Source organism: Bufo gargarizans, chromosome 3 (assembly GCF_014858855.1).
Source record: "Bufo gargarizans isolate SCDJY-AF-19 chromosome 3, ASM1485885v1, whole genome shotgun sequence".
NCBI classification, from domain to species: Eukaryota; Metazoa; Chordata; class Amphibia; order Anura; family Bufonidae; genus Bufo; species Bufo gargarizans.
In genome coordinates this window covers 36,692,249-36,707,566 of record NC_058082.1, presented here as the reverse complement: position 1 = coordinate 36,707,566, position 15,318 = coordinate 36,692,249, and the positions used below count along the sequence as shown (strand labels likewise).

Genomic DNA, 15,318 nt, shown 5'->3' with positions numbered 1-15,318 from the left:
ACCAATATGGATACTACTGGGATTCAGATAACAGTATGTACTGTTCTATGGCCATCCAATAATCCAGCACCTATCAGCTCCCAATAATGCTGGATTAAAGGAATGTTTTCGTATATCAGTATGGAGACATTATTGGTGGGAATACCCCTTTAATTTTGTCATCTTACCCCTGACCACAGAAGGCCGGATTGGGGATTATAGCAAATGGCACACCATAGATTATATGTAAAATAAACTGAGGACATTGTAGGGAAAATAAATGTATATTTTTGTATTTCCCAGGACGCAGTAAACAACATTGATGATGAGAGTCGGAGGGAGATTAAGGAGAACGAATGGTTAAAGCGAGAGGTAATTCACAGATACTGATAAAACCCATAGCTGGACAGTGTCCATAGTTGAAGGATATGTATATACTATGTTACACGTGGTTTATATTGGTATGTTTTTGCTATTATACTGACCACTGTTTATATACTTTGGAATTTATAAATGTATTGACATAAGAAATTATTATGCCTAATACAAAAATTTTCAATAAAAAGAAAATGTTACACATAGTGTCACAATAGGGAAGCATTGTAAACCTTACTGTATTTATTTATATACTAAATAACTTTGTGTGCAGGTAGCTCCCTCTAGTGGTGGCTGAAAGCAGCTACAATGTTATCATTAGCTCTATGTCTTTCTATGCAGGGGATTTGGAGCTCCGTATCAGCAAAACAGGGCTTTGACTAAATATAAAGATATCATAAGAAATCCGCCCAGAATGTTGGACCTTAAAATGACATGGACCGCCATGGGACGAGTCTCTGAACGTTGTGCTTTTCTCGTCCACGCCAGGTTGATATCTACAGCAAAGACATTCACGATCTGGAGGCGTCTGTCCTTAAAACCGAGCAAGAAAATTTGCAATTAATAAATCATCTTTTTGATTGCCGACTTGATGACCTAAAAAATTCAAGGTACAGAAATGGCCGGAGTTGTAGTGATTAACCCTGCAAGGGTAGCGGGTTTTCTGGGTTTGCGCTGCAGTACAGTCCACATGCTGTGAAGATTTCTAAGCTCTTGTGAAAGTTCATGACCCCTCTAGATATATCCATATTGTAAAAAGAGGATTAGATTATTATAATGCCTATTATTATTATTCCCATCCCAGATTACATTTACCGCCCACAGCGCGCCATGACTCACGGAGGACAGTATGAACTTTTACCACCGCGCAGATTTCTGCTGTGTACATATGTAGCACTCGCTGTCCTGCTGTCTCCTTCCCTGTTTGAATCCAGTCTTGAAATGAGCGGAGACAGAAACATTGTAACATTGTAACCACTGATCAGATGATTAACACAGAGGACAGCAGCAGGAGAGAAGTGTGCTGATCTTGCGGGGGACAGTGACCTGTCAATTTATATGTATATCTGAGGACAGGGCTGCATGTGGCTAGTGTCATGAATATGGGAGAGGAATGGAGACAAGTGGATTAGAGGAAGGAGCAGGGTCTTTGCAGGAGAACAGAGTATTTTCGGAAACAGGGTGTGCTGATTTTGCGGCAGGCAGTGACCTGTCCTTTTATGTATGAGGATGGCACCTAAGGCAACAGAGCAGCGTCGTGATTGTTGTAGAGCAGGGATCAGCAACCTCCGGCACTCCAGCTGTTGTCAAACTACGACTCCCAGCATGCTCCATTCACTTCTCTGGGAGTCCTGAGAACAGCCAAGGAGGTGTGCATGCTGGGAGTTGTAGTTTCACCACAGCTGGAGTGCCGAAGGTTGCTGATCCCTGTTGTAGAGGAATGCAAACAAGTGGATTAGAGGAAGGGGAATACTCTTTGCAGAAGCACACAGTATTTCAGGAATGGGGTGTGCTGATTTTGTGGCAGGCAGTGACCTGTCCATTCCTGTGTATTTATGAGGACAGGACTGCAGGTAACAGGAGCAGCGTCAGGATTGTTGGAGAGGAATGAAGACGTGTGGATTAGAGGAAGGGGCAGAGTCTTTTCAGGAGCACAGAGTATTTCAGGAATGGGGGTGTGCTGATTTTGTGGCAGGCAGTGACCTGTCCATTCCTGTGTATTTATGAGGACAGGACTGCAGGTAACAGGAGCAGCGTCAGGATTGTTGGAGAGGAATGAAGACGTGTGGATTAGAGGAAGGGGCAGAGTCTTTTCAGGAGCACAGAGTATTTCAGGAATGGGGGTGTGCTGATTTTGTGGCAGGCAGTGACCTGTCCATTCCTGTCCATTTGGCTCCAGGAGAAGTATTTAGTGGGCTCAGCATGCATGTTGGTACTTGCATCCCTGGATCCGATGAAAGCTGTAATGGCACCGGACGGGGTTAAAAGCAGAGTGTGCTTGGCGTGCATGCTGTACCTGCGCTCCCTGGACTTTGTGTGGCTGTCATGGCCCATAACAGGTAGGAACTAGTGTTAGGGACCACTCATGGAGGTGACCTTGACGTGGTGAGTGGCTTATTACGCTTTGGCCAAAATGTACACCAATGCCTTATTCAACATCCAGCATAGAGGCTGGTTGCAGAGTGCGATTGCATTTGTGTTTTTGCGTTTGTATGTGTATTTCGCCATAGCAATCTGCACCTGCATAGGGTTGTGCGGACTGAACCCCCCCCCCCCCCCCCCCCCCCCCACCATTCCTGTGTATGTATGAGGACAGGACTGCACGTAACAGAAGCATCGTCAGGATTGTTGGAAAGGAATGGAGACAAGTGTAACAGAGGAAGAGGCAGGGGCTTTGCAGAAGCACAGAGTATTTCAGGAACAGAGTTTGCTGATTTTGCGGCAGGTAGTGACCTTTCCATTTATATGTACAGTATATGCGAGGAAAGGACTCCATGTAACAGGACCAGCATAATGACTGGTGGAGAGGAATGGAGACGGTTGGATTAGAGGTAGGGGTAGGAACTTTGCAGGGGCACAGAGTATTTCAGGATTGGCGTGTACCAATTTTGCAGCAGGCAGTGATCTGTCTACTCGCCTACTGATGATAGGGCTGCACTTTATAGGCACAATGTCTGAGGTCATTTACAGAAATGGTGGGCTGTCTTCCCTGGCAGCAAAGAGAATTTCAGAACAGGAGTGTCCTGATCTTGTAAGAAGTAGTGACCTGTAAACTCAAGGACAATGGAAGAATGGATTGGGGGAGTGGGAGAAGAGACAAAGTATATCAGGAGAGATGTGTGCTAGTCTCGTGGGAGGCAGAGTATCGTCCATTCCCGATGATATTAGTGAAAAGAGGACTGCAGGGCACACAGAAATATCATAAAGGGAGAATAGGAATCGACACTCCCGGGAGATCACATACAGTCAGGTCCATAAATATTGGGACATGGACACAATTCTAACATGTTTGCCTCTATACACCACCACAATGGATTTGAAACGAAACAAACAAGATGTGCTTTACCTGCAGACTGTCAGCTTTAATTTGAGGGTATTTACATCCAAATCAGGTGAACGGTGCAGGAATTACAGCAGTTTGCATATGTGCCTCCCACTTGTTAAGGGACGAAAACTAATGGGACAATTGGCTTCTCAGCTGCTCCATGGTGTGTGTTATTCCATCATTATCCCAATTACAATGAGCAGATAAAAGGTCCAGAGGTCATTTCACGTCTGCTATTTGCATTTGGAATCTGTTGCTGTCAACTCTCAAGATGAGATCCACAGAGCTGTCACCATCAGTGAAGCAAACCATCATTAGGCTGAAAAAACACAACAAACCCATCAGAGAGATAGCAAAAACATTAGGCGCGGCCAAAACAACTGATTGGAACATTCTTAAAAAGAAGGAACGCACCGGTGAGCTCAGCAACACCAAAAGACCCGGAAGACCACGGAAAACAACTGTTGTGGATGACCGAAGAATTCTTTCCCTGGTGAAGAAAACACCCTTCACAACAGTTGGCCAGATCAAGAACACTCTCCAGGACGTAGGTGTATGTGTGTCAAAGTCAGCAATCAAGAGAAGACTTCACCAGAGTGAATGCAGAGGGTTCACCACAAGATGTAAACCATTGGTGAGCCTCAAAAACAGGAAGGCCAGATTAGAGTTTGCCAAACGACATCTAAAAAAGCCTTCACAGTTCTGGAAGAACATTCTATGGACAGATGAGACCAAGATCTACTTGTACCAGAGTGATGGGAAGAGAAGAGTATGGAGAAGGAAAGGAACTGCTCATGATCCTAAGCATACCACCTCATCGGTGAAGCATGATGGTGGTAGTGTCATCGCGTGGCATGTATGGCTGCCAATGCAACTGGTTCTTTTGTATTTATTGATGATGTGACTGCTGACAAAATCAGCAGCAGGATGAATTCTGAAGTGTTTCGGGCGATATTATCTGCTCATATTCAGCCAAATGCTTCAGAACTCATTGGACGGCGCTTCACAGTGCAGATGGACAATGACCCAAAGCATACTGCAAAAGCAACCAAAGAGTTTTTTAAGGGAAAGAAGTGGAATGTTCTGCAATGGCCGAGTCAATCACCGGACCTGAATCCGATTGAGCATGCATTTCACTTGCTGAAGACAAAACTGAAGGGAAAATGCCCCAAGAACAATCAGGAACTGAAGACAGTTGCAGTAGAGGCAGAGCATCACCAGGGATGAAACCCAGCGTCTGGTGATGTCTATGCGTTCCAGACTTCAGGCTGTAATTGACTGCAAAGGATTTGCAACTGAGTATTAAAAAGTGAAAGTTTGATTTATGATTATTATTCTGTCCCATTACTTTTGGCCCCTTAACAAGTGGGAGGCACATATGCAAACTGCTGTAATTCCTGCACCGTTCACCTGATTTGGATGTAAATACCCTCAAATTAAAGCTGACAGTCTGCAGGTAAAGCACATCTTGTTCGTTTCATCTCAAATCCATTGTGGTGGTGTATAGAGCCAAAGATGTTAGAATCGTGTCGATGTCCCAATATTTATGGACCTGACTGTACAGAGCTAGAGTAGAACAGCTGTCCTTCCCAGCAGCACAGAGTATTTCAGGAGATGTGTTGATCTTGTAATAGGCAGTGACCTGTCCACTTATTTGATGGTGTTAGGGATGGAGGCAGTGTCATGGGGGGAAGTTTAAAATTACAAGAGAATTAATAAAGATTTTGGAAGGAACACCATCAGGAGTCTTTTCCAGCAGCACAGAGAATTTCAGGAGATGAATGTGCTGCTGATCTGGTGAAAGGCAAGTTTTGGAAGGATCCAGGTTCTCCAGGGAGGTGAAGCTCTTATTAAATGTGTTCAGCAAAATTATCAGATGACGAGTTTGCATCGTCATATCGATTTTCTTCTTTTGCAGGAACACATTCTTGACTCAGGTGGTCAGCCTGGATCTCCTGGCGGATGGCTTACTAGGAGAAGACTTTGCCAAACTAGACTTGGACACGACTTCAGGTCCTGAAGCTTCTTGAGAAACCTTGTATTTTATAATAAGCCATAGTCTACAGACAGGTCTGGATAGACCTAGGTACACTGGGCCAGGAAGAACCCATAGTGATCATCCATCATCATCAGGGCATTTCTGGGGCTCCAAGCAAACTTATATCTAGGGGCCCCTCTAACTCTGCTAAGCTCCGTCTCATCAGACATAATATGGTGACCTCTTATGTGCCCCCCAACACAGAAGAAAGCCCCCCCCCCATGTGCCCCCCAACACAATATAGTGACCCCTTAGTTGCCCCTTTAGTGGGTGACCACTCACCTATCTCATGTTTCCACTACGGAGCAATCAGATCCCTCACTGCAGATCCGCTCCGGTCTGTCTGGCGGTTCGGTGCACCATGGGGCAATGATGTCCCTTCATCAGACCTGCCACCACCACACCGCCAGTTGCAGGGTGAATGGTGGAGCAAGGAGCTGACGGGTAATTGCTTCACCGCTGTAAATAGGTGCCACGGATCTATGGGGGCCCCATGCAATTGTGTGGTCCTATGGGAGAATACGTTGTCTTTATTCATGATATAATGACCATGTCTGCAACGAACACACTTTATTTTAATTGTCCGCCATTTTCAAGATGAAGGAATCCCGGCAACCGTATCTTACTTCAAAGTACATTGCTTTATTCTTAATCATTCAATATATGATAGACGCGTTTCGGCACAAAGCCTTTCTCAGTAGGTACGTAATCAAAGTAGTACATGGCCTTTATATAGATAACATAACGGATGCCACGCAGGTGACGTAACGCGCCCAGCAGAAGGCGGCGATTACCACAACGCAAAACATGAACATATCAGTAACAAGGCTTCACTTTCATATGTAGCAATGATGAAAAAGGATGCCGTATTCTCATTCATAGAGGTATTCAGCGCAACGATGAGGTCTATGGAGAAAGTGAGTCAGAAACATCAACAGAGGAGATTTATGTGTTCTCTCATAATCCTGGTTTAGACCCTTGGGATGTATCGTACATAACCCTAACCCTGTCACCTGGATTTTAGGTATAGAGCTGAGGACATGGGTTGCTAGATGGCCACTAACACATCTGCAATATCCAGTCCCTATAGCTCTGTGTGCTTTTATTGTGTATATATTGTGCTATATATGCAAATTAACCTGAGATGAATCCTGTCCCTGACTGATCTCTTGTACCGGACTTATCTCAGGTTAATTTGCATATGTATCAAATCATTATTTATTTATTTTTTACACAATAAAAGCACACAGAGCTATGGGGACTGGATATTGCGGATGTGCTAGCGGCGATCTAGCAACCCATGTCCTCAGCTCTATACCCAAAATCCCGGTGACAGGTTCCCTAGCACATCCACAATAACCAGTCCCCATAGCTCTGTGTGCTTTTATTGTGTAAAAAAAAAGGATTTTATATATGTGTAAATGAACCTTAGATGAGTCCTGTCTCCTCCATGCTTCAGAGATGAGTCCAGCGTCCTCGGACTCTGAGCCCAGCCATGTCCACTGTGAAGGAGCCCAGCACTGCCCCCGCATCCTCCGAATCTCCTCCTTGCTCCCCGACATCACAAAGCTAAAGTGCCGCAATCTCGCAATGCCCGAGCTAGCGCATGCGCAGTTCATTCCCTGCGGCTGATGCCAGCACAGGGAAGGAACACTATGCCGACACTGCGCATGCGCTAGCTCAGGCATCGCGAGATTACGGCGTATAGGGGGCGGTGCTGGGCTCCTTCACAGTAAGAAAACTTACCATCTACCTATCAAAAGTGATGGTAAATTTAAGACCTTCACATAAGGTATTCAAATAGTCAAAAAAGGAAAAGAGGGACTCCTGTGGCCCCGCCCTACACGCAAAAAATGTCATCAATAAACCTCTTCCACATCAGGATATTTTTCTGATATGGCGCAGTGTTATATACATGTGACTATAATGCCTTAGCGTAGGGCGGGGCCAGATTGGAACCCATCGCGGTCCCGCGTCGCTGCAAATAATAAGTATCCTCAAACATGAAATAATTCTCAAACAAAACCAAATGCAGCATTTGTAGAAAAAATTCTTGTTGCGTGCCCGAGTAGATATTGACTCCGTTAACTAAGAACACGCGATCCTTCTTATTGGATACATCACATTTCTTGAGAACAATGGCGGATCTCCGCTCTATCCCTCCATAGACGACGTAAGAGTGCAATGCAGGCAGTGGCTGATTTATTGCGGACTAGTGACTACTCGGGCACAGCACAAGAATTTTTTTCTACAAATGCTGCATTTGGATTTGTTTGAGAATTATTTCATGTTTGAGGATACTTATTATTTGCAGCGGCGCAGGACCGCGATGGGTTCCAATGTGGCCCCGCCCTACGCTAACGCATTTATGTCATCTATTGAGGAGTCACATGTAAATAATACTGCGCCATATCAGAAAAATATCCTGATGTGGAAGAGGTTTATTGATGACATTTTTTGCGGGGCCACAGGACTCCCTCCTTTCCTTTTTTGACTATTTGAATACTGTATGTGAAGGTCTTAAATTTACCATCACTTTTGACAAGCAGATGGTAAGTTTTCTGGACACCACTGCAATGAAAAAACGAACATGGTCATCGTTCAACTGATCTGTTCAGAAAGGAGACGGATAGGAACAGCATCCTCCATTATACTAGTGCTCACCCCGCTTCGCTTAAGTACGATACATCCCAAGGGTCTTAACTGGGATTATGAGATAAGACTACCTTCACACTGGCGTTTTGGCTGTTTCCGAGATCCGTTCAGGGCTCTCACCAGCGGTCCAAAACGGATCAGTTTTGCCCTAATGCATTCTGAATGGAAAAGGATCCTCTCAGAATGCATCAGTTCAGTCTCTATTCCGCTCTGGAAGCGGACACCAAAATGCTGCCTATCCGCCTGACAAAGCGGAGCCAAACGGATCCGTCCTGGCACACAATGCAAGTCAATGGGGACGGATCAGTTTTCTCTGACACAATAGAAAACGGATCCGTCTCCCATTGACTTTCAATGGAGTTCATGACGGATCCGTCTTGGCTATGTTAAAGATAATACAAACAAATCCGTGCATGCAGTTGTATTATTGTAATGGATCTGTTTTTGCAGATCCATGACGGATCCGCCTAAAACGCGAGTGTGAACGTAGCCTAACACGTTTATAAATCTCCTCTGTTGATGTTTCTAGCTCACTGTCTCTCTATTGACTTGTTCACTTTCTCCATAGACCTTATCGTCGCGCTGAATACCTCTATGAATGAGAATACGGTAGGGCTGCAGCTAACGATTATTTGAATAATCGATTAGTTGCCGATTAATCGATTAATCGGGAAAACCGTCAAAATTACAAAACAAAGCGGTTTATATGATTTTACTTGAAACAAATTGTGGATGGCACTGTTATGGGGGGATCTGTGGTCGACACTTATGGGGAGGATTTGTGGGTGGCGCTGTTATGGAGAGGGGGATCTGTGGGTGGCGCTGTTATGGAGAGGGGGGATCTGTGGGCGGCGCTGTTATGGAGAGGGGGATCTGTGGGCGGCGCTGTTATGGAGAGGGGGATCTGTGGGCGGCGCTGTTATGGAGAGGGGGATCTGTGGGCGGCGCTGTTATGGAGAGGGGGATCTGTGGGCGGCGCTGTTATGGAGAGGGGGATCTGTGGGCGGCGCTGTTATGGAGAGGGGGATCTGTGGGCGGCGCTGTTATGGAGAGGGGGATCTGTGGGCGGCGCTGTTATGGAGAGGGGGATTTGTGGGCGGCGCTGTTATGGAGAGGGGGATCTGTGGGCGGCGCTGTTATGGAGAGGGGGATCTGTGGGCGGCGCTGTTATGGAGAGGGGGATCTGTGGGCGACGCTGTTATGGAGAGGGGGGATCTGTGGGCGACGCTGTTATGGAGAGGGGGATCTGTGGGCGGCGCAGTTATGGAGAGGGGGATCTGTGGGCGGCGCTGTTATGGAGAGGGGGATCTGTGGGCGGCGCTGTTATGGAGAGGGGGATCTGTGGGCGGCGCTGTTATGGAGAGGGGGATCTGTGGGCGGCGCTGTTATGGAGAGGGGGATCTGTGGGCGGCGCTGTTATGGAGAGGGGGATCTGTGGGTGGCGCTGTTATGGAGAGGGGGATCTGTGGGTGGCGCAGTTATGGAGAGGGGGATCTGTGGGCGGCGCTGTTATGGAGAGGGGGATTTGTGGGCGGCGCTGTTATGGAGAGGGGGATCTGTGGGCGGCGCTGTTATGGAGAGGGGGATCTGTGGGTGGCGCTGTTATGGAGAGGGGGATCTGTGGGTGGCGCAGTTATGGAGAGGGGGATCTGTGGGCGGCGCTGTTATGGAGAGGGGGATCTGTGGGCGGCGCTGTTATGGAGAGGGGGATTTGTGGGCGGCGCTGTTATGGAGAGGGGGATCTGTGGGCGGCGCTGTTATGGAGAGGGGGATCTGTGGGCGGCGCTGTTATGGAGAGGGGGATCTGTGGGCGGCGCTGTTATGGAGAGGGGGATCTGTGGGCGACGCTGTTATGGAGAGGGGGGATCTGTGGGCGACGCTGTTATGGAGAGGGGGATCTGTGGGTGGCGTAGTTATGGAGAGGGGGATTCTGTGGGCGGCGCTGTTATGGAGAGGGGGATCTGTGGGTGGCGCTGTTATGGAGAGGGGGATCTGTGGGTGGCGCTGTTATGGAGAGGGGGATCTGTGGGTGGTGCTGTTATGGAGAGGGGGTTATGTGCACTGTTATGGGGATAACAGTGCACAGATCCCCCCTCCCCATAGCAGTGCCATAGACAGATTTCCCCCTCCCCATAACAGTGCACAGATCCCCCCTCACCATAGCAGTGCCATAGACCGATCCCCCTCTCCATAGCAGCGCCGGCCCTGCTGCTCACAGCAGACTAATCACTCACTGTATCTTTATTTTACCTTACAATCGTGACGCTCCAGTAACAACCAACAGGCAGAGCGGAGGGCGGCGTAACGTCACTTACTCACGTGACGCACTGCTCCGCCCACTTTATGAATGAAGGAGGCGGAGCAGGCGCGTCACATGAGTAAGTGACGTTACGCCGCCCTCCGCTCTGCCTGTTAGTTGTTACTGGAGCGTCACGATTGTAAGGTAAAAAAAAGATAGTGACTTAAAGTATACCGCCCGCCCGCATAGCACCGAATCGGCGATTATTCGATAACTGGATTCGTTGACAACAAATCGATTACATCGATTAATCGTTGCAGCCCTAGAATACGGTATCCTTTTTCATCATTGCTACTTATGAAAGTGAAGCCTTGTTACTGATTTGTTCATGTTTTGCGTTGTGGTAATCGCCGCCTTCTGCTGGGCACGTTACGTCACCTGCGTGCGATCCGATATGTTATCTATATAAAGGCCATGTACTACTTTGATTACGTACATACTGAGAAAGGCTTTGTGCCGAAACGCGTCTTATTTTGAATGATTAAGAATAAAGCAATGTACTTTGTAGTAAGATACAGTTGCCGGGATTCCTTTACATATTCCAAGTTGGGCTCGCTCCTTCCCGCTGCAACGTGAACGCACGATCGAGTGTGACAGAGGTGCACAGCTAAACAAAACAAAAATGTGTCCATTCATTGAGAGCAAGCAGACATACTGAAAATGGTGAGCATGTGAGAAAGTGCCAGCATAGAATGATAAATCTTTATTTAAGTAAAACTAGAAAATCCCGTAAGATTTCACTTTCCTCTCCCGCACCATCCTGTAGTTACAAGCACCTGTCCAGCCACATGGAGCATAGGAACCTGTGGTGTGGAGATGACTCTCAGATTTCTATAGGAGTGTGTTGTGGGCATGCTCTGTGACCCGTACTGGGGTCATGGTGCAGGGAGGGGGAGGAGGTGAGCTCCAACCCATTATCTATTGTGAATGGTCGTTCCTGTGTTACCCATCAGTGTTATCCTGGTGATAATGAGATGACTGCTGAGAAGTGAGCTTAGTGATGACTGCACCTAGATGCAGTGCAGGCGTCCAATGTGTGAAATGATCCAGTAGGTTTCACCAGGTTCGGTGCCATCACTGAGATAGTTGTATAATAACAGAAGATGGATGAATGTAATATGTCTACCTCTAGGAGCAGATGAAAGATGTAAGAATGAGACGCTCACAGAGGAGGAGGACAACCTAATCTATGCAAACAGAAAGGAGATGAACCCCCCTACAATTCTGGGGCTCAATCATCCACTACACGAAAAGGAGGAGGGCTTCAAGGTGAGACAACTGGGACAATGTACAGACGCAAGTGTTCTTTAAAGAGGGGTTTTCCCGCCAAATTTGTCACCTAGGTAATGACTGTTTGATTGCCAGAGCCCCCCTATACCCTCGCCCATGCAGCTGTTTTGAGGATTTTGAATCAAGAACCTAGAAGCACGTCATCTTATAACATCTGCAGTTACACAAAGATCGCGCTTGCTCTGGGGTTGCATCTACACAGACTGCATGGACATCCTGTCATGTGACCTCGACTCATAAGAACACAGTCACAAGAGCGCATGTCACATGACAGGGTCTGTGGATTCTACCATGGCAACCCCAGAGCAGGCACGACACTGACATTACCGCTGCCGTTAGGAGAGTAAAAACAAAATAAGGTATTTGACAAAAAGACATTCGCTTCCGTATACAGCGAGGGAGCCACCTTTACACCATCAATTTTAATCTCCCTCAACGGAGGTGAGATGATGTAAAAAAAACATAAATCAGACATCATATAACTTTACAAAGCTAGAACCAGCCCTGTACCTCACATGGATCCAGAGATCTCCCTATTAATTGCTTCAATTGCTCTGCCAGATGTATTTCAGACTGGCAGCTTGGGGGACATGGCCTTTCTGCTGCAGCGCTCTCATTATCAGCTCAGGGATGTGTCCTTTCTGCTGCAGCCCCCCCCCCCCCCCAAAAAAAATAAATAAAAATCACAGCTTTATTTTTTTTTTGGGGGGGGGGGGGGTCCTTTCTGATGCAGCTCTCTCCCTCTCACAGCTCATGGGTGTGCGCTCTTACTCAGGGGGCATGTCCTTTCTGCTATAGATCTAACCCTATAACTCAGCTTTTGCACTAGACACTTTCAGTAGCAGCAAAAACACAAATCTGATTGTTTGTTACAATGTATCAGTCCGTTTTCAAGAATGTTGTCTAAGACTGTATACAATTGTAGCAAACCCTCTTCAGTGAAAACGATAAGGCTCTATTCACATCGGTGCCGGGGGCCAAAACGACACATCAGGCCGGAACCCAATGGTCACGATTATAAACGAGTGGGGTCTGTTGGGCACTGGTGGTATCCATTATATGATGCCTCCAGCGGTGAACGCAACTGTGACTATAGGCTTAATACCTAGATGTGTAAAAAAAAATATATATATATATATAGTTTACTGACAGCAAGCAGATATCTTACAAGGTTGAAGACAAAGAATGCATCAAAACTTCTAATTCAAAACGTATTCATTGTATAGTGAAAGTTATACAGGTCACTGATACTTTACATATAGTTTCCTAATGGATTTCAAGAGCTCTGCTTGCATTCACTGGAAGTGAATACTTGTTCAGGTGATGGGAGGCGGCTGTCCGATGATCACATGACCTGTCCAATGAGCATGGCCCCATTCACTTACTACAAGCAGAGATTTTGAAAACATTTTGTGCAGAAAATATATTCAAAACTGTAATAACTTTATTTATAATCTGGCTGACATTTCCTCTACGTGTTATAGGAGTCTTCACAAGCGGGCCCTCTGGAGCTGAAGTTGTTAAGTGTTATGGGACAAACCAAGCCGATACACAAGCAGAGCGCGGACACAAAGCTTCCAGAGCAGCCAGACAGCAGAGTTAGGTGGCCGCTTACACAGAGGATGATAAAATCCGCCTTCCCGTAACCAGCTAAACACAAAGTAATAGTACCGCCATCATTCATCAGACACTGGTGCTGGGACAACCACAGGAAGGAACGTGACCGCGGCACTATTCTAATATAGAAGCCTGCATGATGACTGTTTCCAAGGATTGGCTGACCAAAGAGAAGGCGCCCGAGGATTAGGTGACTCTGTAGCATTTACTGGCAGAGATGACCCATGGGTGACTGATACTGGGTGGCTATGATGTGCATTCTGCAGGGCGTGGCACTTCCACAAGGCCTTCCTGTCTAGGCGACCATCTCTTAAAGGGGCGACACAAGACTAGAAGAACAAGGATGAACTCCACTGAAGGGAACGTTGTGGAGTTGGGGATCCCACAGTGGGGCACGGAGCGGGTGTAGAACCACATCACCCTTCATTGATTTTTTTTTCCTTGTACAGTCAACTGCTGAGCAGGGAAAAACCAGAAGGCGACGCAACGCTAAACCAGCTCTGCTTCATCCTCGGTCTCAGGATCATTGGTGTTGCAGAGTTCAGACCAACAGATCACAAGTTGATGGGTTATCCTCGGGACACGGCATTGCTTTAGGAGATAGGAATACCCCTTTAAGTGCAGCCACGTTCAGAAAAGCTGCAACGTTTCCCCTACAGGCCAAATAATGTACTACACAGAGCCATTCAAATGAACGGCCATCTTTGAGATACACCGACAGCTGTGTCCAGCAGAGCTTCTCAGCGGTAGCGGGCGCGGATCTATGCTCTGCTTGAGGGGGTCCCAGGGGCAAGTCAAATTCTCTATCATCTCCATATGGTGACAAAACTTTTTTTAAAGGGGCACTTAAAAGTACTAATCACTTATAAAGACTATTCTGTGTATTTTTTTTAAATAAAATAAATTGGTGCATGCTTTTTTTTTTCTCTCCGTCCCCATGTACAAGGGTTTAGGGCCCAGGCATCTCAAACTGTAGCCCTCCAACTGTTGCAAAACTACAACTCCCACAATGCCCTGCTGTAGGCTGATACCTGTAGGCTGTCCGGGCATTGTGGGAGTTGTAGTTTTGCAACAGCTGGAGGGCCGCAGTTTGAGATCCCTGGTTTAGGCTTTAGGCCCGCAGGGGTGGGCAACCTGCGGAACTCTGTTGTGAAACTACAATTCCCAGCATGCTCCATTTTCATGAGAGTTCCTAGATGAGCGGAGCAAGTATGCATGCTGGGAGTTGTAGTTTCACAATAGCTGGAGTGCCGTAGGCTGCCCCCCCCCCTGTAGGGTTTGCTTCAAGTATAATGCTTTGGTTTTATCTCATGTATTACATCCAGGATCAGCAATCTCCAGTCCTCCTGAAACTACAACTCCCAGAATTGTCCTTTCACTTCTGAGAGTAACAAGAACAGCCGAGCAAGTGTGCATGTTGGGAGTTGTAGTTTCACAGAAGCTGGAGTGGTAAAGGTTTCTGATCCCTGTGTTAAAAGGGGTTGTGCAGCCTGTTTGTATTGATGACCTATCCTCAGTATCAGATTGTGGGGGTCCTATCAGCTGCTTGAAGAGAACGCAGCGCTGCCTTCACTGTTTACCTGCTCTACGTTGATATTGCATCCTCAGGTGTAATTCCATCCATCACCATTCACTTCTATGGGACGGCTCTGTAATATTCACCTGAATAGGACGTACCATCCCATAGGAGTGAATGGGGACGGCGGAGATGTAATCGCAATGCTCACCGCTGCCATGTCAATGGCGAGCAGGTAAATAGTGAGAAGGCAGCTCTGGTACAAGCTCTGCATTCTCTTCAAACAGCTGACCGGCAGGAGTACCGGGAGTCAGACCCCCGCACATCTGATATACAGTCAGGAGGATAAATATTGGGACAGCGACACAATTCTAACATGTTTGGCTCTAGACACCACCACAATGGATTTGAAATGAAACGAACAAGATGTGCTTTACCTGCAGACTGTCAGCTTTATTTTGAGGGTATTTACATCCAAATCAGGTGAACGGTGCAGGAATTAC

At 46.9% G+C, this 15,318-nt stretch overlaps 1 protein-coding gene across 4 annotated transcripts in view; it reads left to right on the top strand.

Annotated features, from left to right (window-relative positions):
• Window positions 1–14,148, top strand: part of CCDC83 (coiled-coil domain containing 83) — a 30,622-nt gene extending 16,474 nt beyond the window's left edge. Inside the window, exons 7-11 of one of the 4 annotated variants that reach the window (XM_044287267.1) lie at window positions 283–351; window positions 844–965; window positions 5,319–5,413; window positions 11,531–11,661; window positions 13,167–14,148. In XM_044287267.1, coding sequence (XP_044143202.1) covers window positions 283–351; window positions 844–965; window positions 5,319–5,413; window positions 11,531–11,661; window positions 13,167–13,328 — 579 coding nt within the window. In that variant the 3' untranslated portion in view covers window positions 13,329–14,148. Of the gene's footprint in view, window positions 1–282; window positions 352–843; window positions 966–5,318; window positions 5,414–11,524; window positions 11,736–13,166 lie in introns of all 4 variants that reach the window. The other 3 variants (XM_044287264.1, XM_044287268.1, XM_044287269.1) reach the window with 3 other exon arrangements.
• Window positions 14,149–15,318: the final 1,170 nt, after the last annotated feature.